The sequence below is a fragment of the Artemia franciscana genome, chromosome 15, assembly GCF_032884065.1.
Source record: "Artemia franciscana chromosome 15, ASM3288406v1, whole genome shotgun sequence".
NCBI classification, from domain to species: domain Eukaryota; kingdom Metazoa; phylum Arthropoda; class Branchiopoda; order Anostraca; family Artemiidae; genus Artemia; species Artemia franciscana.
This window is the reverse complement of record NC_088877.1, coordinates 24,127,845-24,154,654: the sequence shown is the minus strand read 5'-3', so window position 1 is coordinate 24,154,654 and position 26,810 is coordinate 24,127,845. Positions and strand designations below refer to the sequence as shown.

The following is a 26,810-nucleotide window of genomic DNA, read 5'->3' as shown; positions in this document are numbered from 1 at the left end:
CTTAGAGTGGAGAGATCATGATGATACTTGGTGGGAAGAATAAACCCAAGTTCTAGTTTGGTTTTGTAATCATTTATTAGCTTGGATGACTGCGTCCTTTTACTTTTATATTCAATTAGATCTTCATCTGAGTCTATATTTGAATAAATGAAAGTTATATTTAATGTTTCTGAATTCACCCCTTGGAAATGCACAAAGTCTCCCCATTATATGGAGTGACCTCGGACAGTGAGCAAAAATAGGAAAAACATTTTTTTCAGGTGTGCTTACAGAAGAAAAAATACAAACGCTAAACCAAAGAAATTTCAGGGAAAAAAGAGTAGTTTGAGCCTTCAAAGTAACCAATTGGTCAAATAGGCTCTTGAACATAACTTCCCAAAAGTAGCTGTTCTGGATAACCTTGCCCCCCCTCCCTATATCAAACTTTTTAAAACCAGACTAGAGTCATGGGTAACAATCAATCCAGCCCCCTTCTCCCCTCTCCTTTTCTATAATACCTAGAACTGAATATACTCAGATAATAAATGTTAATTAAACTCAGGTAATTAATCTACACAAGTAATTAATGGTAATTGAACTATAGTCATTAACTTACAATAATTGATTTAGTTAGGTAATTAATCTATCGTCTAGTCAATTATTACTTTCGGGAAAATAGAGAGATTGAGGAAAACCTTCCTAGTCTTAACCAGTTTATTAAATTAGTTATTGATCTATATTAATTAGTTTAGTAATTAATCAATGCTCTACACAATTTTTACTTATAGATAAATAGAGAGACAGAGGAAAACCTTTGTAGAAATAACCAGTTGATTAAATTAGTAATTAAATTAAAAAAAAATCTAGTTTTTTTAACTGAAAGTAAGGAGTGACATTAAAACTTAAAAACTTATTTGGTATATGAAAGGGACTGCTCCTTCCTTAACACCCCGCTCATTACGCTAAAGTTTGACTCTTTCTCTCAACTCTGCTTTTTAAAACAGTAAAAAACTTTAGTGTAAAGAGCGGGACGTTGAGGGATTTGGTAGCCCCTTTCATATTCGAAGTAATTTTTGTTCGTTTTAAGTTTTAATGTCGCTCCTTACTTTCAGTTAAAAAAAACTTGTTTAAAAAAAAAAAAAATTTCTGAACGTTTTTGAATTAATGCATGTTTTGATTTTGGCTCTCTGCAGATGAATAATTAAAGCGAAAGTTTTCTATTTATTTTTTGGCTAAATGGTTTTCTCATAGTTTTGGTCGAATGATTTTGAAAAAAAGGAGTGGGGGAGGAGGCCTAGTTGCCCTCCAATTTTTTGGTTACTTAAAAAGGCAACTAGAACTTTTAATTTTTTAGGAACGTTTTTATTAGTAAAAGATATACGTAACTTACGAATTACCTTACGTAAGGAACTTCTCTATTCGTATCCTTATTACGTGTATGAGGAGGTTCACCCTCTCGTCAGTACCTCGCTCTTTACACTAAAGCTCAAAGTTTGTCCCAATTCCTTAAGAATGATCTCTGAATCAAAAATGCCGTAGAATAAATAGTTGAAATTACTAAAAATACTTTAGCTTAAAAGCGAGGTATTAGGAGGAGGCGAAGCCCTCATATGCGTAATAATTTCTGTTCGTTTTATATTTTTAATGTTTCTCCTTACTTAGTTGAAAAAACTTTTTCATATTTATTTTTCATTGTTTTTTTTTTTAATAATGCTGAAAAATCCTGCGCTCTGTTCATGAAAATTTACTTCCCCCACGACAAATTCCTCCATGGAAAGCTCCTCCAACGTATCCCCCTTCTCAGCCCCCCCCCCCCCCCATCCAAACAATCCCCCTGAAAATGTCTGTACACTTCCCAATAACCATTACCATATGTAAGCACTAGTCAAAGTCTGTAACTTGTAGCCCCTCCCATGGGGACTGTGGGGGAGTATATCGTCCCCAAAGATATAGGTACAAGGTTTTTTTTACTATGCTGAATAAAATGACTTATCTCAGAATTCTGATCCAGTGACTGGGAAAATAATTAGCGTGGGAGGGGGCCTAGATGCCCTTTAATTTTTTGGTCACTTACAAAGGGCACTAGAACTTTTCATTTCCGTTAGAATTAGCCCTCTCGCAACCTATTAGGACTACTGGGTCGATACAATCACCCCTGGGAAAACACTAATAAACACACATCCGTGATCTGCCTTCTGGCAATAAATGCAAAATTCCACATTTTTGTAGATAGGAGCTTGCAACTTCTACAGTAGGGTTCTCTGATACGCTGAATCTGATGGTGTGATTTTCGTTACGATTCTATGACTTGTGAAGGGGTGTTTCCTCTTTTTTTTTATAAAATAAGGCAAATTTTCTCGGCTCTTAAGTTTTGATGGGTAAGACTAAACTTGATAAAATTTATATATTTAAAATCAGCATTAAAATGCAATTACTTTGATGTAGCTATTGGTATAACAATTCCGTTTTTTAGAGTTTTGGATCCTATTGAGCCGGGTCGCTCCTTACTACAGTTCGTTACCACGAACTGGCAGACATAACCTATAAAATGAGTATTGAAATCCAAATCGAGGATGTGAGGGACCAAGTAAGTGGATTAGTTGAGAAGGATTTCACTGGACCAGGAAATATAGGCGTAGCAGGCCCAGTGCTCGCTTTCAAATTCACTGGGTGTTCATTGTGAGTCAAAGGAAATTTGAGAGAAGATTTATTTTTTAAGCAGATTTCTATAAAAATTAAGTAATGCTATGAAACGAGGGATGATAGGTTACCATTTCCACTGGGCTAAAGAAAAAAGTTTATCGGGAGGGATAGGTCTAAAGCTGGTCCTAATTATTGTCCTGTGTGGAGGTTTAAATGAGAGTTTATATTACTTTATGTGTAAATGTGAGGAGCTAAGTACTGCAACTTGAATGTCGTTGACTTCCCCCTATTTCCAAAAAAAGTCAAAGAAGGGCTTGAAAATTAAAGTAAACACAAAATAAACTCTACAAAAAGTAAAAGAAAAACGTTTAATTATTTATGTGTATGTTTGATATCAGTTTTAATACCCTAAAAGAAATTATTAAAAAAAAAAACATAAACAATACACTACCTTGTATGACCCCAAGACAACAACAATAAAACAAACAAACAAAAATACATAAATATTACAAATGAATAAGCTATGTAAAATTTATTTTAGTTAATCTGTTTCAAGAGCATACCTACCGAGCAACTCCACACGTAAATCGGACTTAAACTGGTCAAGGCTACCTATTTCCTTGATATCTATACTCAGTTTATTCCAAAGTTTTGAAGCTCTGTAAATAAGTGAAAAAGAAGACCTACTTGAAACTAATCGAGGAACCTCAGTACTACCTCGTAACCGAGTAATGTGGTGGTGAACATCAGACCTCTCACAAAGTATTCCTGTTAAACAATCAGGAAGGCTACCTCTGTAATACCTATATATAAAATTCAAGTAATCCAGCTGCAGCCATTGTATTTAAATCTCTATACACAGACCTCTGAATCAAAAATGCCGTAGAATAAATAGTTGAAATTACTAAAAATACTTTAGCTTAAAAGCGAGGTATTAGGAGGAGGCGAAGCCCTCATATGCGTAATAATTTCTGTTCGTTTTATATTTTTAATGTTTCTCCTTACTTAGTTGAAAAAACTTTTTCATATTTATTTTTCATTGTTTTTTTTTTAATAATGCTGAAAAATCCTGCGCTCTGTTCATGAAAATTTACTTCCCCCACGACAAATTCCTCCATGGAAAGCTCCCCCAACGTATCCCCCCTTCTCAGCCCCTCCCCCCATCCAAAAAATCCCCCTGAAAATGTCTGTACACTTCCCAATAACCATTACCATATGTAAGCACTAGTCAAAGTCTGTAACTTGTAGCCCCTCCCATGGGGACTGTGGTGGAGTATATCGTCCCCAAAGATATAGGTACAAGGTTTTTTTTACTATGCTGAATAAAATGACTTATCTCAGAATTCTGATCCAGTGACTGGGAAAATAATTAGCGTGGGAGGGGGCCTAGATGCCCTTTAATTTTTTGGTCACTTACAAAGGGCACTAGAACTTTTCATTTCCGTTAGAATTAGCCCTCTCGCAACCTATTAGGACTACTGGGTCGATACAATCACCCCTGGGAAAAAACTAATAAACACACATCCGTGATCTGCCTTCTGGCAATAAATGCAAAATTCCACATTTTTGTAGATAGGAGCTTGCAACTTCTACAGTAGGGTTCTCTGATACGCTGAATCTGATGGTGTGATTTTCGTTACGATTCTATGACTTGTGAAGGGGTGTTTCCTCTTTTTTTTTTATAAAATAAGACAAATTTTCTCGGCTCTTAAGTTTTGATGGGTAAGACTAAACTTGATAAAATTTATATATTTAAAATCAGTATTAAAATGCAATTACTTTGATGTAAATATTGGTATAACAGTTCCGTTTTTTAGAGTTTTGGTTACTATTGAGCCGGGTCGCTCCTTACTATAGTTCGTTACCACGAACTGTTTGATTGATCTACAATAATTAATTTAGTAATTAATCTACTCAGGTAGTTGATCTATGCTCCATACATTTCTTATTTTCAGGAAAACAGAGAGACTGAAGAAAATATTCCTGGTTTGAAAGAGCCTAGTTCTTCAAAACCGCAGCTGATGTCTCCCTCTTTAGAAGATTTGGCGTATTTATTGCTCAACAAATTTTTGAAAAATAGGAGTTACTTTGAAGGGTAGGTCCTTTAAAATTTGCTTTGTAGGTTCAGAAAAATTATTAGGATTGTGTTTGACTAAGTTAAAAGTCTGGGTGTCTTTAGGTGTAGGCTAGCTTACAAGACAGTTTAATATGTCAGTGAATTCTGAACTTGCTGAAATGGGCTATAATAGCTGAGGAAATTTAGGAGTGAATTTGCTAGTAGTAGTAGTAGTAGTAATAGCTGCTACCCATGCTAAAATGTGCTTTTCCCTGTTGTTCAAGTTGGGGGCTTTTAGCTTCCTATTTAGGGTTTTCAACAAAGGTTATTCCAATGACGGACTTTTTGTTTTGCTGTAATGTCTTTTTAGGGGATTTCAGACTTATCGCTCCGATCAGGGTGGCCTCAACCTCATGAGGTGGGTGGAGCCCACCCCAGGATTCTCAGTATCCAGGTAAATCCTGGCTCTAATCAGAATCCAGGCCTAGGGTCGGTTGGGCCTGCAACCCTCCACCTGAAATCGATTGCAATGAATAGCTTAGCAACTGCCTCGGATGACCGATCTTCTTTTATCCCATCACGGCCCTTGCTCGCCCCTGGACTGAGAAGTGACCAGCGTTTGAATCTCCTTGACCATGGTGGCCTCCGGATTGCCACCTAGAATGTATTGACATTGAACTTTCCCGGAGCAAAGACGCTTCTGGCGATGGAACTGAAGCGATTCCGCATCTCTATTGCTGGAATAACAGAAACCCACCTAGTCGGGAATGGGACTGATCCCATAGGTGAGGGATACCACCTTCTATGGTCTGGACAGACAACGACTAGGAGAAATGGGGTCGGACTAGTACTTGATAACAAGTCCATAAAGTGTCTACTGTCATTTACTCCCGTCTCGGATAGAATAGCTAATGCTCGACTGAGTCATAAGCAAGGAAAAATGACAGTCCTTGTCTGCTATGCTCCGACAAATGAAGCCGACGACGAAGCAAAAGAAACTTTCTACTCTGCCCTGGCTAATGAACTGTCCAAGATATCCCCCCACGATATTGTCATCCTTTTGGGTGATATGAATGCAACAGTGAGCGACAACCACGACCTATGGCGGCAAGTCATCGGACCAGTTATTCCGGACCCTCTAAATGACAATGGGCTAAGGCTCCTTCAACTGTGCAGCATGCATAACCTTGTCATTACGAACACGCTGTTCGCAAGGAAGGATATCCACAAATACACATGGTACAGCAACGACGGCCGTACCAAAAAATGATCGACTATATCATTGTCTCACAGAGATGGAGATCCTCGATTAGTAACTGCAGGACGTACAGGTCAGCCGAGATTGGTAACACTGACCATCGCCTCGTTGTAGCTAATATGCGACTGAGGCTCCAAGCCCAGCGCTCGCAACCTAGACCGACCAAGATTGATGTCTCTCGTCTCTCCGATCAAGAGATACGGTCCAAGTATGCCATTGATGTCTCGAACCGCTTCGACGCACTCCTGCCATTTGAAAGTTCTGAGGACGCATGGATCTCGTTTAAGAAGAATGTCCTGGAGTCAGCGACCGCAAATATTGGAAGGGCGAAGCGTGCTAAGAAAGCGTGGGTTCAGTTCGATACGCTTGACGTCATTGAGCAGAGACGCAAGGCAAGGCTTCTGGGCGACATGCCGACCTACAGGCGCCTCAATGGTGTCCGCAACAAGCTGATACAGCGAGACAAGAAACTGTTTGTGGAAAGGAAGGCAAACGAGCTGGAGGGCGCAGCCATGAAAGGGGACGTCGGGAGCCTCTACAAGCACCTCCGTGACCTCAAAAGCGACAAAGCCCCCTCAGTTGCATCTGTTGTCTCTGCGGACGGCCAGCCACTTAGTGACGAGGCCGCTCAGGTCAGTCGATGGAAAGACCACTTCTCAAGTCTCCTCAATGCCGATGCTGTAGCACAGACTGACCAGGAACTCGCACGCCTAGCTGCCAGCACTCAGGAAGTGCCGTCAAACGAACCAGAGACTTCCTTCACGACAGCAGAAATCCACTCTGCTTTGAAACGTCTAAAGAATAACAAAGCGGCAGGCGTATGCGGAGTATCCGCTGAGCTCCTGAAGTATGCTGGACCGGCGATGTTACTTTGGCTGCAAATGCTGTTTTCCGTGGTGTGGCGCACAGAATGGGTCCCGAAGGACTGGCGACTTGGCATAATCCTGCCCCTTTGGAAGAGAAAGGGGAGCAAGAGCATCTGCTCTAATTACAGAGGTATAACCCTTCTCTCAGTCCCTGGAAAGCTCTTTGCCATGACCCTGCTAGACAGATGCACGAGTATCCTCCGAAGAAAAAGGAGAGTTCAGCAGGCCGGATTTATGCCAGGGAGGTCCACTGTCGAACAAATCTTCACTATGCGCCAGTTAATTGAGAAAACTAGAGAATTCAGGAGGAACGCATACGTGGCCTTCGTAGACTTCAAAGCTGCTTTTGACTCCGTCGATCGCAACTCTGTTTGGCTAATACTTAGATCGACGGGTCTACCTGATAAATACTGCAAGCTTTTTGAAAAGCTGTACGAAGAGACCGAGAGTTGCGTCCAAGTCAACGGAAAACGGAGCACGACATTCAATATCAAAACTGGCGTTCGCCAAGGGTGTGCCGCCGCCCCGGAATTGTTCAATTGTGTGATAGACTATGTGATGACAAGAACTACAAATCGCCTGCCCTTTGGTCTGCAGTTTGGAGATCGCATTCTGACGGATGCGGACTTCGCAGACGATCTTGCTCTCGTTGCTGACTCAATCGACCAGCTGACCGACGCTCTGGAAGTCCTGAAGGAAGAGGCAGCAAAAGTGGGGCTGAAAATCAACTGGCTCAAAACTAAGATTATGGCAATTGAACCCCCAGGTCCAGTCTCGCACCCTGATACCATAACTGTCTGCGGAACACTTGTTGAAGTCGTTAAAAACTTCACTTACCTCGGCTCTGTGCTGTCCAATGATGGCTCCGTAGACGAAGAGGTATGCAGCCGAATATCGAAAGCCTCTTCCATCGTCGGTAGACTCAACAGTCTATGGAGAATGCCGCACATCTCAAGGCGTACGAAAATGCGAATCTATAACGCATCCGTAAGCTCCGTCCTGCTCTACGCGGCGGAAACCTGGCCCCTCAAATCAACCATCCTTAAAATGATAGACGTCTGTCAGACGAAACAGCTTCGCCGGATCGAGGGATTCCGGTGGGATGATTTTGTAAGCAACGCAAGGTTGCTTACTCTCACCTCCCAGGTGCCATTCTCCGTCCAGATAGCGCAGAGGTCTCTCAGATGGTTCGGACACCTCCTACGAATGCCGACATCAACGCCAGCCCGAATAGTGTACGACTTCGACCCAAAAGCCCATGGCTGGTCTCGCCCGAGGGGCAGACCTCGGACAAGGTGGAAAGACAGCCTCGACAAATTCTTGGTGATGGCCAACATTGCTGTCGACGAGGCGCCTCATTTAGCAGCAGACCGGTCCGCCTGGAGAAGTCAAGTTGCGAAGCTCTCTACGCCGCACCCCATGCGGCAGGAGCCTTAAGTAAGTCAAGTCAATCAATATAGGGGCCAGTGTCATTATTCGATATTAGAAAAAATATTGGATAATGGCTGTTTTTTATGCATAATTTATCCAGAAAATGGCTCCAGATTTCCTGAGGTAATTTTTTGCCTGTCCAGTCTTAGACTGGACAGGCTTGGACTGGAGCTTGACAACCTGTGCTTGTCAAGCTCTAGAAGAACTTAAATTATAATTGACAACAGGTAATGAGAAATTTATCGCACAGTATAAATTGAACGGATCTTTTCAATTACTAATCTGGCCAAACTGTGCTGACTTTTTTCACAGTTAATTTCATTTTAGTCTTTATTTATGAGGTTAAAACTTGTTTTTGGGTGATTATGCAAAATTTGCCATTTAAGGTATTTGTTGTTTTTACCTGTCTTTTAACTAATTTCTTGAGGATTGGATTCAACCTGCGTTCCCCTTGATCTCTATTGATACTAATCCTCCCAGAGGGAGTTTTTATTTATATTTTTCGTAAAAGTTTGAAGAGCCCAACAGGAGTTGGAATTTGTTTTTGTTTGATCAAATAGTATACTCTCATGTAAAGTCAAACAAATTCTCTGCTACTGCTCATTTGAAAGTCTACTATCTACTATACAATGTACTTAGAGTACAATCTATTAGATTTTTATGTTGTGGTAATCTATTTTGGAAGTTTTGGTGTGTTTGGCCTGTATAAAATTTTCCACTAGAATAAGTTATTCTTGTTGCCCTACTTAGTATATGTTTTGGAATCGCAACTTTTCTACTATTTAGTGAAATACTTATAGCTGTTAGGGATTTAAAAGCAGCTTTTATATCATACTTTTATTAGTCATTATCGTACTTTTGGGGATAGAATAGGAGCATATGGTAAAGTTATGTAATTGTTTTTGATTTGATTCATCTTCTTCTATTGCTTGCAACCAGTCATATACTAATACTAAAAAATAAAACAATAACAAACATGAGAAGGTTACTTGGCCAAAGAAGCTTGGCTTGTAGTGGACCACACATTACAATAATTAACAATATATACAATAATAAAACACTGGAATAAAACAAGGAGAGATATACATAAATATGGAATAAAAGAAAGAAGCGATACATACATAATAAGATACAGATCCCTGCTTTTGCAGAGAGAGATAGAGGGATATATCAAAAGGAATGGAGTTCCATAGTGAAATTTGATTACTAATCAGTAGACCTCTAAGCTGCTGTTGAAAATCGTCTGGGCAAGGTAAATCTGCGAGAAGAACTAAGCAAGGAAGAAGAGTACATATCTGAAAGCAGAATGCACTAAATAACGATTACTTTTAACCCATAATACGATCCAGCGGAGCTGTTCCAGTATCATCATAAAGGTCAGAGAAAAGGTATAACTGAGGTAGAAGAAACGTAACCTTCACTGTCCCATTTTGGGCTTTTTGAAGTGAGCAGTGAGGAGATTTGTTAGTGTTTCCAAAGATAGGACAGCAAAAAGAAAGGTGAGGAAAAATAAAACATAATAAAAAGAAAGCGTAACCTCTGGGGGAAGAAATGGTTTAACTCGGTGTAATATTGAAGACTGGCGGGGGATGAGGGAATGGGTGTGATTCATGTAGGGCTTCAAAGCAAGAAAACAGTCAAGGTATACACCAAGAAATTTCAACATAGTAGCTTGCACTATAATATCATTCCCATAATTCAGGACGACAATCATCCTGACCTTGAGACCATGAAGACCTTGAGCTATGGAAGTGGTTGTTGGCAAGTCTACTGCAGCAATGAAAAAGTTAATGTCGTCAGCAAAAAGAACAGGATGAACATGGGGATGAAGACCATCAGCAAGATCATTAATATAATGTAAAAACTAAATATTTACAATCACAGAGCCTTGAGGGATGCCTTTTAATATAGGCAAAGTAGAGGAAGAAGTACCATCAACCAGAACATACTGAGATCTCCCTGAGAGTTAAGACCTTGACCATTCTAGAGGTACTCCATGCACTCAAAATAAAGATAATTTTGACAGAAAAGCAAAAATGGTCAACCACATAAAATACCTTTGAAAAGTCACACAACCTCTGCTGCATATGAGAGTTTAGTACTAAATACAAATGAAGAGAGTCTATAATATACTGATTTTTCAACTACATTTGAGACAACAGGAAGAAGAGAAATAGGTCTATAGTTTGAAATTAGAGACGAATCACTTTTTACCTGCAAAATTAGTTATATGTGAGATGGGCTCCGAATCTGTCTGCCCAATCTTCTTAAAGACATTATTGCTCAAACCAAAACCGTCAACTGAACGGCTACTTGGAAGCTGATAAATAATACTAGAAATAGCTGTATCATTCTATAAGAAAAGACAAAGACTTCTGCTAAGGGATAAATACTTATTCTACCCCCCTGGGGGGGGGGGTACTAAAGGAAGTGTGGTGAAATACAAATTCAAGGCAGTAGTTTAATTAATCTTTCTTCTTTTTTCTATAGTTTGAGAGTTCATATTTTCAGGATATCCATTCTCAATTAAAATATCTTTAATGAAGGTTTAAACCCTAAATTTTAGGAAAGATGTATGGATGAAAGTTTGGCGATTTGGAATGGAGAGTTGGAAATTGAAGGTCTATTAAACATTTGAATTATGTAGGGTAGGGGGGGGGGTATTAGTTTTTAAAATTGAAAAAGAAACAGGGAATAAGCTACCATTTTTCTATGTATTGGTAAATTCAAGACAATACTGAATTAGTCTATTAAATCGATCGTATACTGACAGATAATAACTACTTATCTTCTACCTTTAATCATCCAATTCAAGTTAAAAGGGGAGTAATAATTTCTTTTAGGGTATTAAAACTGATATCACACAAACACATAAATAATGAAACGTTTTTCTTTTACTTTTTGTAGGGTTTATTTTGTGTTTACTTTAATTTTCAAGCCCTTCTTTGACTTTTTTTGGAAATAGGGGGAAGTCAACGACATTCAAGTTGCAGTACTTAGCTCCTCACATTTACACATAAAGTAATATAAACTCTCATTTAAACCTCCACACAGGACAATAATTAGGACCAGCTTTTGACCTATCCCTCCCGATAAACTTTTTTCTTTAGCCCAGTGGAAATGGTAACCTATCATCCCTCGTTTCATAGCATTACTTAATTTTTATAGAAATCTGCTTAAAAAATAAATCTTCTCTCAAATCTCCTTTGACTCACAATGAACACCCAGTGAATTTGAAAGCGAGCACTGGGCCTGCTACGCCTATATTTCCTGGTCCAGTGAAATCCTTCTCAACTAATCCACTTACTTGGTCCCTCACATCCTCGAGTCGTAAACCATCCCCCAACATATGACTTGATCCGCACTGATCTAGTATACTTTTAACTTGATATGGGATGTAAAAAGTACCAAGGTTAATGGCTATATGTCTTGTAATAGCTCTTTGGATTCCAGGATTTGGATAATTTAGGTATGTGTTTGGATTTCAATACTCATTTTATAGGTTATGTCTGCCAGGCTTTTGACTGATGGTGGAATTTGGTGTGTTTGAAGGATTTTAGCAATTTCTTTTCAAGGATATTATATGCAGGCGTTAGCATTTAAAATTCAATTAGGCAATCGTAAAATGTTTCATTTTTTACATTGCAATATCTACAAAACAGTGAAGAGGGATTTAGACCAGTAGAATTCGGGTTTTAATAGGAGAAAGCCTGGAGGTTTATCCTATTTCAACCTGCACGATGATATTAGACAAAGAACAAATTGAGTTTATTATGTCCCAGATCGGCCTCAGAGAATCTCCATCTAGCTAATTCCCGGGTGGAAGAGGTGGGATTGTTTTTCCACTTTGATGGTCAACATTTGTGAAATCTTTTGCAATTCTGAATGATTGTAACCCATAATGCCTGAGTGGCTTGGAATATATGCCCCTTGAATTAAGTGTATTTGAATATGAAGCGATGGAAAATATTCAGGTCAAACTCATTGTGAAAGACCATTTCCAGGAGCTCCAGACTTGGAAGATTTTTACTAAACTTCTCCGAATTGACCTTTTCTTTCGTCTTTCATTTTATACCACCTATTCTGTCCTATAGAAGACAAAAATGGCACCAATAGAAGACAAAAATGGTTTTGCACCATACTTTGCCTCTTCCCTCCCTTTCCAATGCCCAATTTCAGCTCAATCCTCATCTGTCACCCCAAGATGTCGCAGATATGTCATTTTGGTTACCCAGACACATTGTTTCTTTCAATTCACCTCTCCCAATCCCCCAAGTAATCATTCGCTGTCTCACACCCTCTGAAAATTTTGAATCGATCTCCCTATGTGTTCTATAGATAGTATAGATACACTATTGTGATAACCGGGAAATAGTAAGCATGGTTTCTTTTGGTAAATATTGGTCTTTCACCAGGATTTTATTTTCTTCAGTAAGGTGTTGGTGTGCCAAAAAAAAAACTTATTGGAGACCAAAAAAAGACTCTCTGAGAGCTTCAGCATGATCCAGTTCTAAGGATATTGTAGATATGCTATTTTGATTACCTTTTGACCCATGGTATTTTGTGATTAGCCATGCTACTTAACCCTGGAGAAGTCATAGTTCCTGTAGAGGATTATAATGCAAAGGATTTTACTGAGAATATGTATTTCTATACCCTCTTCCAAGTAAAAAAAAAGATAAGGTCTATTAGGCGCTCTAGCTTCCCTTAAAATATAAACTTGATATCTAAGTCAGTGTAAATAATTTGAAAAAAAATGATCAGATGGATTTTGGAGTAATATTAAAGATATGGAACAATTTCAGTAAAAACTGTTGCATTCAATAGATGAAATTAATAATATTTTCAGATATGAACCGTCACAAAAGGATGCAGATGTCTTCAATCGGCTAGGTAAAGCCCCTCCTGCCAAATTCTTTCACTTGTTTCGATGGTACAACCAGATTAAATCTTTATCAAATCAGGTGATTTACTGTTTTTAGTTTTTAATAAATTTTGTTGATTAACCAAGATTTATAGTCTTTGGCAAGTTTTTCCATGTTTTTTTTTTTTGTTTTTGTTTTTTCAAAAAGCTGATTCGTTACCCTGTCCCTTTTTCTTTCTTTATGTTTATTTTTATTTTTAATAATAAGTAAGAACGTGAATAAAATTGTACTTTCTACTAGGAATTTGTCTATGTTAAATTGTTTATTTGTGTTCACTCCGTGAGACATTCAGATTTTGAAATTACATTCAAGGACCGTTTCACGGAAATATGGGTTGGCAGAGGGAGGGTAATTTTACTATTTTCTCAATATTAATATAAAAAAATCAGTTTTCAATGAAAATGCCGAAAAGGGTTATTTTTTAGAAAATACTGGGGGAAGAAATTGTAAAATGGAAAATGGCCCTCCTTTTTGGTTCTTGTCACTGATGAGAGCAGTCCATTCTTTATTTTATCGTTCTCGACTTGGATTGCTGTGAAGTATTTATTAAGAAGAAATTAAATAACTCTATTACTGGACAACATCTTACCTTACCATTCACGTGTAATAAAGGGTAAAACTAAGGAGTGGATTTTCAATACCCTCTCAAGATTCCCTTAAAGCTGAAGTGTCTTAAATGGAATTTGTTTAAGGAATTTTATGTCTTTATTAAGAGATACAAAATTACTGTTCAAATCCCAAGATTAATTTTCATATCAGTATATTTGGACTCTTATGTCCCAATTCTTTAAGAATGTTCCCTGAAACACAAGGGCCGTTTAGTTAGAAAAATAAGCTTTGTAAAAGTTCTAAATAAACTAGCATAAAGAGGGAGAGAGCAACGTGGGTGGCAAAAGTGATCTTTTCATGTGCCTAAGCATTTCGGTGTTAGATATCACTCGTATTTATGAAACAAATTAAGCAATAATTGGCAAAACTTTTGACTAAGAAAACAGACACTCAAGTCCCATAAGACCCTTGTCACCTCATTCTATTTTACTATTTTCTGTATTCTATATTCTCTATATTCTACTTTTTTTCTATGTATTGCCTCTATTCTATTTAATATTTTCTGTATTCTATTGTGTTTTATTAACTGTATTTTATTTCCTATATTCCCATGTTCTAAATAAACTAGCATAAGGAGCGAGAGAGCAACGAGGGTGGCAAATGTGATTGCCTTTGCCACCGGCAGTATTGGCAGTATTGAGAAGGAGGCAACCCCCGAATATACTTAATAATATTTGCTTGCAAATTTGTAAAATTGCTTTGCGTCACTTTTATAATCAGAGTTAAAACTTACGAAGGGCATGTGCCAGCTTTGGTCTTCCTATTTTGTCATTAAATATTTTTTAATCCTTTTGCTTCAAGCAAATTGCAACAAGGTTACCTTCCCGTAAAACAGTTGCCAGTAAAAAGGGTGGGGTAGTACAGCGGCCTTTGATCTTTTATCACACATGAACAATCCTTGTGTCGATTCTAGTTTTAAAAATGCAGCAAGCCTTTTTTTTGCTAATAAGTTGAGTTAGGAGCAAGGGCAATTTTTGCATCCATGTTGGTTTTGCAACAATTTAGGTCTTTGCTCATTTTCAGCCCCTTATTATCTGATTCTTGTGTCTGATCTTTACCACAATAAAGGTTTTGTGACCCCTCAATAAAGGTTTTGTGCAAAATGATGAAAATAGGTGAAATGTCAAATTTCAAAGTAACTTTTTGAAAGCAGAGGCAACACTCTCGGACTTTAGTAACGCTACACGTTTTTTGGAAGCTGTAACTTTCTTCTTTTTTTTTTGAAATTCTAACAAAACAGTTCTACTAAAGGGCCATGGAATCATCACATATCATAAACACTTTTATATGTTTGTCCAACTTCAATTTGAAAATGCTGCCGGATGAGACTGATCTTTCCATTCGAAATCACGAAACATAGGACGAATAGATTGAAGTTTGATATACCAATTTCAGATTTTCTTATCTGACATAGGCTATGAAACTTCTCTTCAGCTCTCAGGTTTGGCTGTGACTCAAGGACAAGTGAACGTGACTATACTTTTTGTTTCCCTTGCCAGAATTAATAACAGCTTCCCCAAATTTAAAATCATCCATCAATATGGCTGGATGTACGCACTCCTCAACCCTATGCAGGTTAGACCCTTGCCATTTTCCCCCGATAAACTGAAACTGATAGCACAAACAAATTGAATAATCAACTATAAAGTATGTTTAAAGTACACTTAGACAAGTATATAAACAACAAATACTTTGCCTACTATCGACAGCCTGTTTTCACTCACCAGCACATAGTAGTAGTAGTAGTAGTAGAACAATTTTATTAGAAATAAACATTTCTTAATCAATAGCACAACATAAGCGAAGCTTGCGAGGCTGTGCTAAATTCTAGGAAAATAAAGAGACAATTTAGAGAATATGAAAATATGGAGAATGAGACCATATACCGAAATCAACAAAAAAAAAAACATAAACAATACACTACCTTGTATGACCCCAAGACAACAACAATAAAACAAACAAACAAAAATACATAAATATTACAAATGAATAAGCTATGTAAAATTTATTTTAGTTAATCTGTTTCAAGAGCATACCTACCGAGCAACTCCACACGTAAATCAGACTTAAACTGGTCAAGGCTACCTATTTCCTTGATATCTATACTCAGTTTATTCCAAAGTTTTGAAGCTCTGTAAATAAGTGAAAAAGAAGACCTACTTGAAACTAATCGAGGAACCTCAGTATTACCTCGTAACCGAGTACTGTGGTGGTGAACATCAGACCTCTCACAAAGTATTCCTGTTAAACAATCAGGAAGGCTACCTCTGTAATACCTATATATAAAATTCAAGTAATCCAGCTGCAGGCATTGTATTTAAATTTCTATACACAGACCTCAAAGACTCTTGGTTCCCAACACCACAAAAAACTCGGATAGCATTATTCTGGATCACACGGATTGGACGAACTATCGAAGGGAAAGTACCAAGCCAAATCGACGAGCAATACAAAATGTAAGGGTGAATCAGGGAAAAATATAACAATCGTAGAACATTTTGGGGGAAAATATGTTTTAATTTGCGTATGATACCTAAGTTACGTGACAATATTTTAGAAACTGACTTCACATGATCTTTAAATGATAGGGTTTCATCAACATTGATTCCGAGGTATTTGGTGAATCTTGTTCGTTTAATAATTCCCCGCTCCGAAATTATTTCCGTAAACCAAGGGTAAAAATTCGGAGATCGAGAGAAAATAACAAAATTTGACTTATGTATGTTCAGGTCAAGGTGGGACAATTGTTTTTCAAGATTTCCGGTTTCACCCTCCAACTCCCTCCAATGTCAACATATCTGGTCGTTATTTGAAATTGGAGCTCTGAGACATGAGTTCCATCTAAATATTAAATTTCATTAAGATCCGGTCAACTGTTCTTAAATTAAAAATACCTCATTTTTTCTATTTTTTTTCGAATTAACACCCAGCTCCCCCAAAGAGAGCGGATCCGGTCTGGTTATGTCAGTCACGTATCTTGGACTTGTGCTTATTCTTCTCACCAGGTTTCATCCTGATTTCTTCGCTTTAAGCGTTTTCCAAGATATCCGGTTCCCCCCCCCCCAACTCCCCAAAATAGAGCGGATTCATTCCGGTCATGTTAATCACGTATCTAGGACTTCAACGTATTTTTCTCACCAAGTTTCATCCCGATCCCTCTACTCTAAGCGTTTTCCAAGATTTTAGGTCCCTCCCCCAACTCCCTCCAATGTCACCGGATACGGTCGGGATTTAAAATAAGAGCTCTGAGACAAGTTATATCCTTCTAAATAACAAATTTCATTAAGATCCAATCACCCATTCGTAAGTTAAAAATACCTCATTTTTTCTAATTTTTCTGATTTAACCATCCCCCCACTCCCCCCCCCCCCAGATGGTCGAATCGGGGAAATAACTTTTATTAATTTAATCTGGTCTGGCTCCTGATACACCTGCAAAATTTTATCGTCCTAGCTTAGTGTCCACGATTTGCCACAATCTTAAAGTAACCGAGCCTCAGCTGATCACTAATATCTTTGACAGCACGAGACTGGAGAACATTTAAAATATGTATAGTAGTGTATATGTAGAGTATTGGAGTTTTTCTTTGAAAGGTTAGATGAAAACTAAATGTATAGAATATGCTATTCAGAATGGGTCTTTTCTTCATCTTCATCCACTGTAGGTGCAATTTTATATTGCAGGAACATACCGAAGTATGTTCTTTGGTGAATTGTATGGTGATAGTTTAGGCCATAACGTGAAGCCTTTTTTTTCTTTTTTTTTCTATATAGTGATTGACGATGGTTTGCCACTTCCGAGAGCGAACCACGCAGTTCCTTTGTGCCCGATTTAGAGTTTGTTTGATAGCCCTATTTAGTCTTTTTGATTACACCACTTGTTTTTCGTTTTAGTTGGAGCCATTGTATGGTGATAAATGTCAGAGAATCATCACTGACTTAGAGTCTGCAGCTACATCCAGAAACATTGAGGATTTGAGCTCAGCTTATATCCTTGCAACTGTTTTTGTTATGAAACCGGTCCACATTCCAAATGTGGATCGGTTACTTAGAGTCATGAGTATTTCACCGCTTCAGTATTTTGAAGAGGCTCCTATGGAGATAGCTGCAGAATCCTGGTGTTACATTTTGGATGCCAGACCAGACCTGGAGCTGGTACTTTTAAAGGAAATACTTCTGGCTTGGAAGGTGAGGTGAATCGATGCCACATTTTAACTTGTTGTGAAAAATTGGGCAAGTAAAGTTCGAATTTAGTGTAAAAAATTTTGAGTAAAAATCCGACCTAAAATTCCTGCATGTTTTTTTTTTTTTTTTTTTCACACTAGCCCCAATTTCGGAATTTACTGCTCCAATTTTAACGGTTACTTTTAACCTAATTTGATTCATTTCAATTTTTCACCCAATTAGAAAATCTGTATACTTTATTAGACATATTTAACTTCCATAAATTCAACCGAACCGAGTTGAATCTATACTATCCCATTTGGTAAATACCAGTCTAACCTGGCCTTGCCATGTTGGGATATCATCATGACTGGGAAGGCTCAAGTTCCATTATAAATTTCCCTTTATAACAAGGATCCATATCCCAAAACTAAAAGAAAGTTGTACAAAACTTCAATTTGAATCACAGCGAGATGAAATAAGGATTAAGATCCTTCAAAGCAATTGTTGGCGCATGGGGCGTCGAATTGGCTCTAAAGTTGTCTGTCCGCCCGTCTGTGTAATCAAGTATAGGGGGAGAACCGCAAGTCAAATTTTGAGGAAAATTTGGATGGCCAGATTTGGTGCCAAGGATCACGAAACACATCAAGTTGAAAGATGAAGACCCTAGCTCAAATAAAACAGGGGGGAGAGGGCTTTACCTGCTAAAAATAGTTTTCCGTTTAATTCAGAGTAACTTGCGAAAGGAGTAATGGATCTGAATAAAAAATTGAACCAAATAGTCCTAAGACTATGACACATATCAAGTTTTAAGATACAGACCCTAGCTCAAATATAATAATGGGGAGTTGGTTTTAATTCCTGAAAAAAATTAAGTTTTCTGTTTAATTAAGTATAACTTGCAAATGGAGTAACGGATTCGAATGAAAACTAGATCAAAGATGCCTAGGATCAGGGCTCATATCAAGTTCTGGTATCACAAACCCTATCTCAAATAGGGCGAGGGGGAGAGGGTTTCAAGTTTTAAGAAAGTTGAGTTTTCTTTTAATTTAGTAGGGGGTATAACTTATGAATGGAGTGACAAAACTGAAGTCAGATTCGTCTGAATACCTGAATTTGCTGGAATGAATTTGACAAAATACCACTTGGATCCAGCTAGAATGCCCTAGACTTGTTTAATACAGACAACAATTAGATGGGCAAATATTCATAGCTTCAGTAGTCTTACCAATAATATGGTCCTAAATATGACGAAATGGTAGAAATCTTGTCCAGTTGACAAGATGACAAAACTTAAACACTAATGTCAGAAATATAAGCCCAAATGGACTACAGTAAACAACATCTAGCACAAAAAAGGGAGTTCAGCCCACTGTCGATCTGTGAACTGTGAAATAACTTCAATTTTTTTATTATATAGCTTTGAAGCAAAATTAAACCAAGTGTTAATCATACTATTATTTTTTTTTTCTTCAAAAACGAATACCTTATTTCACATCCAAAAATAGGGTACGGAGCTAAAAATCTTAAGTAATAAGTATTTCGTAATCTTACTTAAGTATCAAGTAATAAGTGCACCCTAGAGTTTTTACTTAAGTACAAGTACAAGTAATGGAAAATTTTACTTAAGTAGTACTGCAAGTAAAAGTACTCCAAGTAAGTGACAGCAATGCTTCTAATACTACTAACAACTGACTACAGTATCAAGTACCTGAAACTGATTCAGCTGTGCACATTCCTAATCAAGTTGGCTAATCCTGGTACCCCATGAAAATCCATAAATAAAGTCCTGTATCCCTGTGTAAAATTCAGAGCAGCCATGGATAATTTTTAGCAGAAAATAAAGGGATGGCTCTTATGACTAAGTTTTTGATTTTGTGGAGTCAGAATATCAACTAAGATTAGTTTCTAGTTTTCTTCCATCTGTATCTATCAACTTCTGTATTTCTACCATAATGGTTCTGGCAAATAAGGATAGTTTTTTTCCCCTTGACTTATAAGCAACCTCTGAATGTTGATTAAACTATAACAAATAATTTTGTCTTTTAATTACAAAGTACATTGCTCGGTAAATTATGATTGTGTCAGGAACAAAATTCGGGCCTCTAGTTTCTAATCAGTTGAAAGAAAACAAGAAGAAAGATTTGACGTCAACTGTGATAAATACCTCTAAAAATAAGAAAGGATAGAAGCTTCTAATAGACAAGAGTTTTCAGTACTTTTCTCTAAATTATAGACAAAAAGAAGACGGAAGTAAAAATAAGCCTTATTTATGTTTTGGCCCAGGTTACGTCGCTTCCTCTTCCATGTAAAGGAATAGTTGCAGCATCTTGGATAGACATTGGAAACATAGAAATGTGGTAGCCTACCCTATATACGGGGATTAACTATTTTTTCTGTCTAAATCACTTTATTTAGTTTCCTGAAAACCAAAACCGGCAATCGACATCCCGATGGTACCTTTAAGTTTGTTGGGGCTGTGAAATAAGGTGCTTCCTCGACTTTCGATTCAAAGAGACTCAACCCGATTACCAAAGAAATGACTTTTCGTTTATCACTCAGAAATATGATAATTGTCACATGGTGATGATAGTTTTTTTTATGGCACTTGGTATTAATTAAGTGACATATAGCAGTCGCCAATTCTGTCGGTCTGTCTGTCGGTCCCGGTTTTGCTACTTTAGGCACTTCCAGGTAAGCTAGGACGATGAAATTTGGCAAGCGTATCAGGGACCGGACCAGATTAAATTAGAAATAGTCGTTTTCCCGACTTGACCATCTGGGGGGGGGGAGTGGGGGCCCGGTTAATTTGCAGAAAATAGAAAAAATGAACTATTTTTAACTCATCAGCGGGTGATTGAATCTTAATGAAATTTGATGTTTGGAATGATATTGTGTCTCAGAGCTCTTAAGTTAAATCCCGACCGGATCTGATGACATTGGGGGGAGTTGGAGGGGGAAAACCTAAAGTCCCGGTTTTGCTACTTTAGGCACTTCCAGGTAAGCTAGGACGATGAAATTTGGCAAGCGTATCAGGGACCGGACCAGATTAAATTAGAAATAGTCGTTTTCCCGATTTGACCATCTGGGGGGGGGAGTAGGGGCCGGTTAATTCGGAAAAAATAGAAAAAATGAAGTATTTTTAACTTATGAGCGGGTGATTGGATCTTAATGAAATTTGATGTTTGGAATGATATTGTGTCTCAGAGCTCTTATTTTAAATCCCGACTGGGTCTGATGACATTGGGGGGAGTTGGAGGGGGGAAACCTAAAATCTTGGAAAACACTTAGAGTGGAGGGATCGGGATGAAACTTGATGGGAAAAATAAGCGCAAGTCCCAGATACATAATTGACATAATCGGAACTGATTTGCTCTCTTTGGGGTAGTGGGAGGGGGGAGTAATTCTTAAAAATTAGAAAAATGAGGTATTTTCAACTTACGAACGGGTGATCGGATCTCAATGAAATTTGATGTTTAGAAGGATATCGTGTCTTAGAGCTCTTATTTTAAATCCCGACCGGATCTGGTGAGGGGGGCGGGGAGTTGGGAGGGGGAAACCTAAAACTTAGAAAACACTTAGAGTGGAGGGATCGGGATGAAACATGGTGGGAAAAATAAACACAAGTCCTAGATAGATGATTGACATAAACGGAACGGATCCGCTCTCTTTTGGGTAGTTGGGGGGGGGGGGTATTTCTGAAAAAAAGAGGTATTTTTAACTTACGAACGGGTGATTGGATCTCAATGAAATTTGATATTTAGAAGGATATCGTGGCTCAGAGCTCTTATTTTAAACCCGACCGGATCTGGTGACATTGGGAGGGGGTTGGGAGGGAGAAACCTAAAAATTAGAAAACACTTAGAGTGGAGGGATCGGGATGAAACTTGGTGGAAAAAAAACACGAGTCCTAGATACATGATTGACATATCCAGAACGCATCCGCTCTCTTTGGGGTAGTTGGGGGGGGGGGGGTTAATTCTGAAAAATTAGAAAAAATGAGGTATTTTTAAATTATGAACGGGTGATTGGATCTCCATGAAATTTGATTTTTAGAAGGATATCGTGTCTCAAAGTTCTTATTTTAAATCCTGACCGGATCTGGTGACATTGGGGAAGTTTGGGGTGGGGAAACCTAAAATGATGGGAAACGCATAGATTGGAGGGATTGGGATGAAACTTGGTTGGAAAAATAAGCAGAAGTCTTGCATACGTGATTTACATAATTGGAACGGATCCGCTCAATTGCGGGGGGGGGGGGTAATTCTGAAAAATAAGAAAAATGACGTATTTTTAACTTACGAAGGAGTGATCGGATCTTCATGAAACTTCATATTTAGAAGGACCTCGTAACTCCGATATCCTATTTTAAATCTCAACCGGATCAAGCGTAATTAGGGGGGGCAGTTGGGGGGGGACCGGAAATCTTAGAAAATACTTAAAGCGGTGAGATCAGGATGAAACTGGATGGGAAGAATAGAAAGCTGTCTAAGATACGTGACTGACATAACTGGACCGGATCTGCTCTCTTTGGTGGAATTGGGGGGGGGGGTTAATTTTGAAAATTGAGGTATTTGTAACTTGCGAAAGGGTGACCAAATCTTAATGAAATTTGATATTTAGAAGGATTTTGTGCTTTAAAGTTCTAATTTCAAATTCCGACCAGATCCTGTGACATTCGGGGGAGTTGGAGGGGGGAACCGGAATTCTTGGAAAACATGAAAATTGGAGTATTTATATCTTACGAATAGATGATCGGATCGTAATGAAATTTGATTTTTAGAAGGAATTCATGTCTCAGAGTTCTTATTTCAAATCCCGACCAGATCTTTTGACATTGTGGGGATTTGGAGGGGAAATCTTGGAAAACCACTTGGAGTGTAGGAATCGGGATGAAGCTTGGTGGATAGAATAAACAAATGTCCTTGATACGTGATTGACAGAATCGTACTGGATTCGCTCTCTTTGGGGGAGTTGGGGGGAGGGGTTCAGTGATTTGGCGAGTTCGGTGCTTCTGGACGTGCTAGGGCGATGAAAATTGGTAGGCGTGTCAGGGAGCTGCACAATTTGACTTGATAAAGTTGTTTTCCCAGATTCGACCATCTGGGGGGCAAAAGGGAGAGGGAAAATTAGAAAAAATCAGGTATTTATGACTTACGAGTGGGTGATCGGATCTTAATGAATTTTGATATTTAGAAGGACTTTGTGACTCAGAGCTCTTATTTTAAATCTTGACCGGCATTAAGCCTCTTATTTTCCTTTTTAAATCAATCTATTGATTCATAGAATTTTGTTAGAGCTCATACCATATGATCTCTTGGCTCTTAGCTCTTCTCGCCTCGTCACAAGTGCCATATGAGCTCTTAGCTCTTGTTTTCATATATGTTCGTATTAAAAAACTGCCACTAGCACTACTACTAACTATTCACTGCGGTACCAAGCCAGCTGAGGCCATCACAGCTGCGCATGCTCCGTCTCCACCCCAATATATTCAAAGTCTTAGCTTTTTTCTCCTCCTTTGAGATTCTAGTCTTATTTCATTTCTTCCTTATGACCTCTTCCCATTCCATTCAGGACGGAGTTCTTTTTGTTTGACCCCAGATGGATGGATAAAAAGCATAATATTTGTCAATCTGCCATCCTTCATCCATAAAACATGGCCTAGACAGCCTGGACTTTCTTTCATTATAGTTCTAGAAAGAGCATTATTGCCCTTTCTTATAAAAGCACGAGGTATTAATTCTTACTTTTTGCAGACAACTGTTCAACAGAAGATGGGTCTCTTTTCCCTCGATGTACCTGAAGATAATCCATTAGCTGCAGATGAAGACAGTATCCTCGAGCCTAGACCACCTAATGTTGCTGCTCATGACATTTGGATCTTTTTCTTTCGTGAAAGAATAGCACTGGCAAAGTACACAAGTCAATATTGTATGGAATCGTTCGCCAACATGCTGCATGACTGCTTAAGTCTAGATATTGGGAGGCAGAATCATATAAGCAGGCATCCTGCTGCCTGTGGAACTCGGTTTGAGTAAGTTAGGCAGCCTGGTTGTTTAAGATCTATATAAATTAAGACCAAGTTCTGATAGACAGTGGAAAGCTTTGTCCAGCGTGAACGACCGAGCGACGCCACTCGGTGTTATGTAAATGGTATATTTGTATACAAAATCCAATTTTCAAAAATGTTCCTTGGAACTGGAGCAGACAGGGAATGTCTGTTCAAAGAAAGAATACCAACTTGATGTACTATTTCGATTTTGTTTATCAACAATAAATGCACGACATCAAATAACATGAAAATATAAATTTTCCTTCCAGTTGGCTCTATGGCCAGAAAAACAGGGAGAAAGGGAAAAAAGTGAAAAAAAAAAATTAAAACGGAGAAAAAGCAACTGAATGATATTTATCTCTTTTTTTAACTTAAATCCAGTGATGTGAACACTACCACATCCAGTGGGAGGGGGCGGATTTTGAGCCGCCAAATATCTATTCATAGTAATTAGTGGTAGTTCTTCGCTTGGAAGATAATTTTACTTTATTTCTGCTTAGTGGAGCTCTTTACTCTCTGTGAAAAACACGTTTTGTGGGAAAAGTTTTTAAAATCAATTACTTAAAAAGCTAAATAATCAATAAATGATAATTTATTGTAATTTATAATTAGTTAATTACTTGCTTGCTTTAAACTTTGGTCATCCTGTGCTGAATGCCTCCCATAAGGTAGTAAAAGCACATATCAACGAAGACCTCTTGAGTTGTCATGGTCGAAAAATTATCTAAATTCATTTTATATTAATGGGGTCAAAGTATATTTATTTTGGTAAGACCTATCGAATCAGACGAAGCTATAGAGTTGAAACTTTCCAGATTGTTTCCTTTTTTTGGGGGAGGGGACTTAGTTTTGTGTTCAGGGAAACCGGGCAAAATAATTATCCAGTCCACACAAAAGAATATACATTATTGTATCTTTTTATCCTTGTCTTCCGACGTGCTTTTTGGCCAGATAATAAAACATTAAACTTTCAGATTACTTTACTGTGGACTTTGTTTGCTGCAGAGGGACGATCTTCCAAAATCAGTAGATAGAAATAATCTTCGTGAAAAGATCTATCAAACGTGTTTGGACTATTTTGCTGGCCCATTGAAATGCCCGACACAAAAGGAGCAGAAACTTTTGGGGGATAGAGTTACACTTATTAGATTCTGGCAAACTATAAAATTAGACAAAAAACACATCCAAGCTAGTTTTGCTGGAGGTAAGTTTATTGGTAAGACGAAACAATTAATCCTTTTTGACAGCTTTTATACATCTAAAGGCGAATGCCACAAAACCTGACTGAAATTTTAATTCTCTTTGTACCACCTTTCGTTGTTGGAATATTAACAATTCGTTTTAAATTAGCTTCCTAACAAAGATGACATGTGTTTAGTTTATTTCCGTCACCGGTAAGTAGGATCCCAGCATTTGGATGTTTAGATTGGAGGCAATCAAGCAATGCCTGGGGTTTTTCAAAGAAATATTTACACTTCTCCGATTTTTGGCCGAGTGAATAATACAAACAACCAAAAATCATATAGGTTAATGAGTGTGGTAGAGCTATTCTTATATGGGGTCTTCTGCTTGAAGTAACTGTCATACAGCTAAACTTGAATACAACCGAATTTTTTGAGGGGGTGGGAGGGGGAACGGCTCACCATTGTGATTCTGTATTTGGATACTGAAGATAAAGCCAATGTTTACTGCTGAGTATCTGAAAATATCTTGGGATGAAAGTTTTATATTCAAGCAATACAATAACTGCTATTGAACAAAATAAATAAAAAAGCGCATTGGCTTGCATGATAGAACTGTAGAATCTTGCAAGTACACTGAAAGGGGTGGCTGGAGCCTCCTGAAATGTACACCTTTAGTTCTTAAACTCTGACGAGCCGTGCTTTCAAACATGTAATATGTCAGAGCTTGTACTATGGGAGGTAAATATTAGCAGAACAGTTTTTTTTTTTTTTTTTTTTTTTTAATTTAGTTCTTGTTGTTTAATGCGGTCCACGTTTTTTAAGACGCGTATTCTAGTATTATCTATGTTTTAAAGTGTTTGTTTCTTTGTTTATTCGCTAATCATTTCTAAATGAGTGGATTCATTAGGCGAAGGCTTGGGACCTGTGACCACCCCTGGCCTGAGAGGGTTATAATGTTTAGGGGACGGTTGTCGAAGAAGGGTGGTGATATATCGTGTCTTATTTACAGCGTTCATAGCTCTTGTGATCCTTACTGGCAGGAAAAGGTCAAGCAGGGGGTGAAAGAGGTTTTTAGAGGAGGTAGGGAGCCTCGGATATTTTTTTCCAATTATTTATGCTACATATCCTCGGGTATTTGTAATTATTGTCCGTAATCATCCCAAGTTTGTTTTATGCACGAGAAGGCCAAGTGGGCCTATTTTGTTAAGGGGGGGGGGGCAAATCTGAGTATTCTTGTTCTTGGATCATAATATGTTATATATTTGAATAATTTGATAGTGTATTGGTTTGCATGATTACAACTCCTTTGTTGTTGATTGAGAATCTAGTGGCTGAAATGAGTCCTGCAATCTAGTGGTTTTTTAGTATTTTTCGTCTCAAATTTCTAGAAGACAAAAACTATAGTTTGTTGACGTTATTACTTAGCCTTTATGAGTCTAGTTAATCCCGATAGTAGAGTTAAAAGAGCTAAGGTATTTAAGATCTATAGGTATGTGAGAGCTATTCATGAAGAGTTTTTATCTTTTCATATTAAGCATGATCTCCTACACGTAAGTCTAGCCAAAAGTTTAGGTTGCTTGCATGGGATAATTTTTTTTCTCTTCCAGTTATTATAAGGCATTATCACTCATGAATAGAATCATA

At 37.9% G+C, this 26,810-nt stretch overlaps 1 protein-coding gene across 1 annotated transcript in view; it reads left to right on the top strand.

Annotated features, from left to right (window-relative positions):
* LOC136036561 (putative phosphatidylinositol 4-kinase alpha-like protein P2) overlaps nucleotides 1-26,810 on the top strand; it is a 55,946-nt gene that overhangs the window by 2,826 nt on the left and 26,310 nt on the right. Inside the window, exons 2-6 of the mRNA XM_065718864.1 lie at nucleotides 4,578-4,717; nucleotides 13,083-13,197; nucleotides 17,661-17,954; nucleotides 23,687-23,964; nucleotides 24,957-25,198. Coding sequence (XP_065574936.1) covers nucleotides 4,578-4,717; nucleotides 13,083-13,197; nucleotides 17,661-17,954; nucleotides 23,687-23,964; nucleotides 24,957-25,198 — 1,069 coding nt within the window. The remainder of the gene's footprint in view (nucleotides 1-4,577; nucleotides 4,718-13,082; nucleotides 13,198-17,660; nucleotides 17,955-23,686; nucleotides 23,965-24,956; nucleotides 25,199-26,810) is intronic.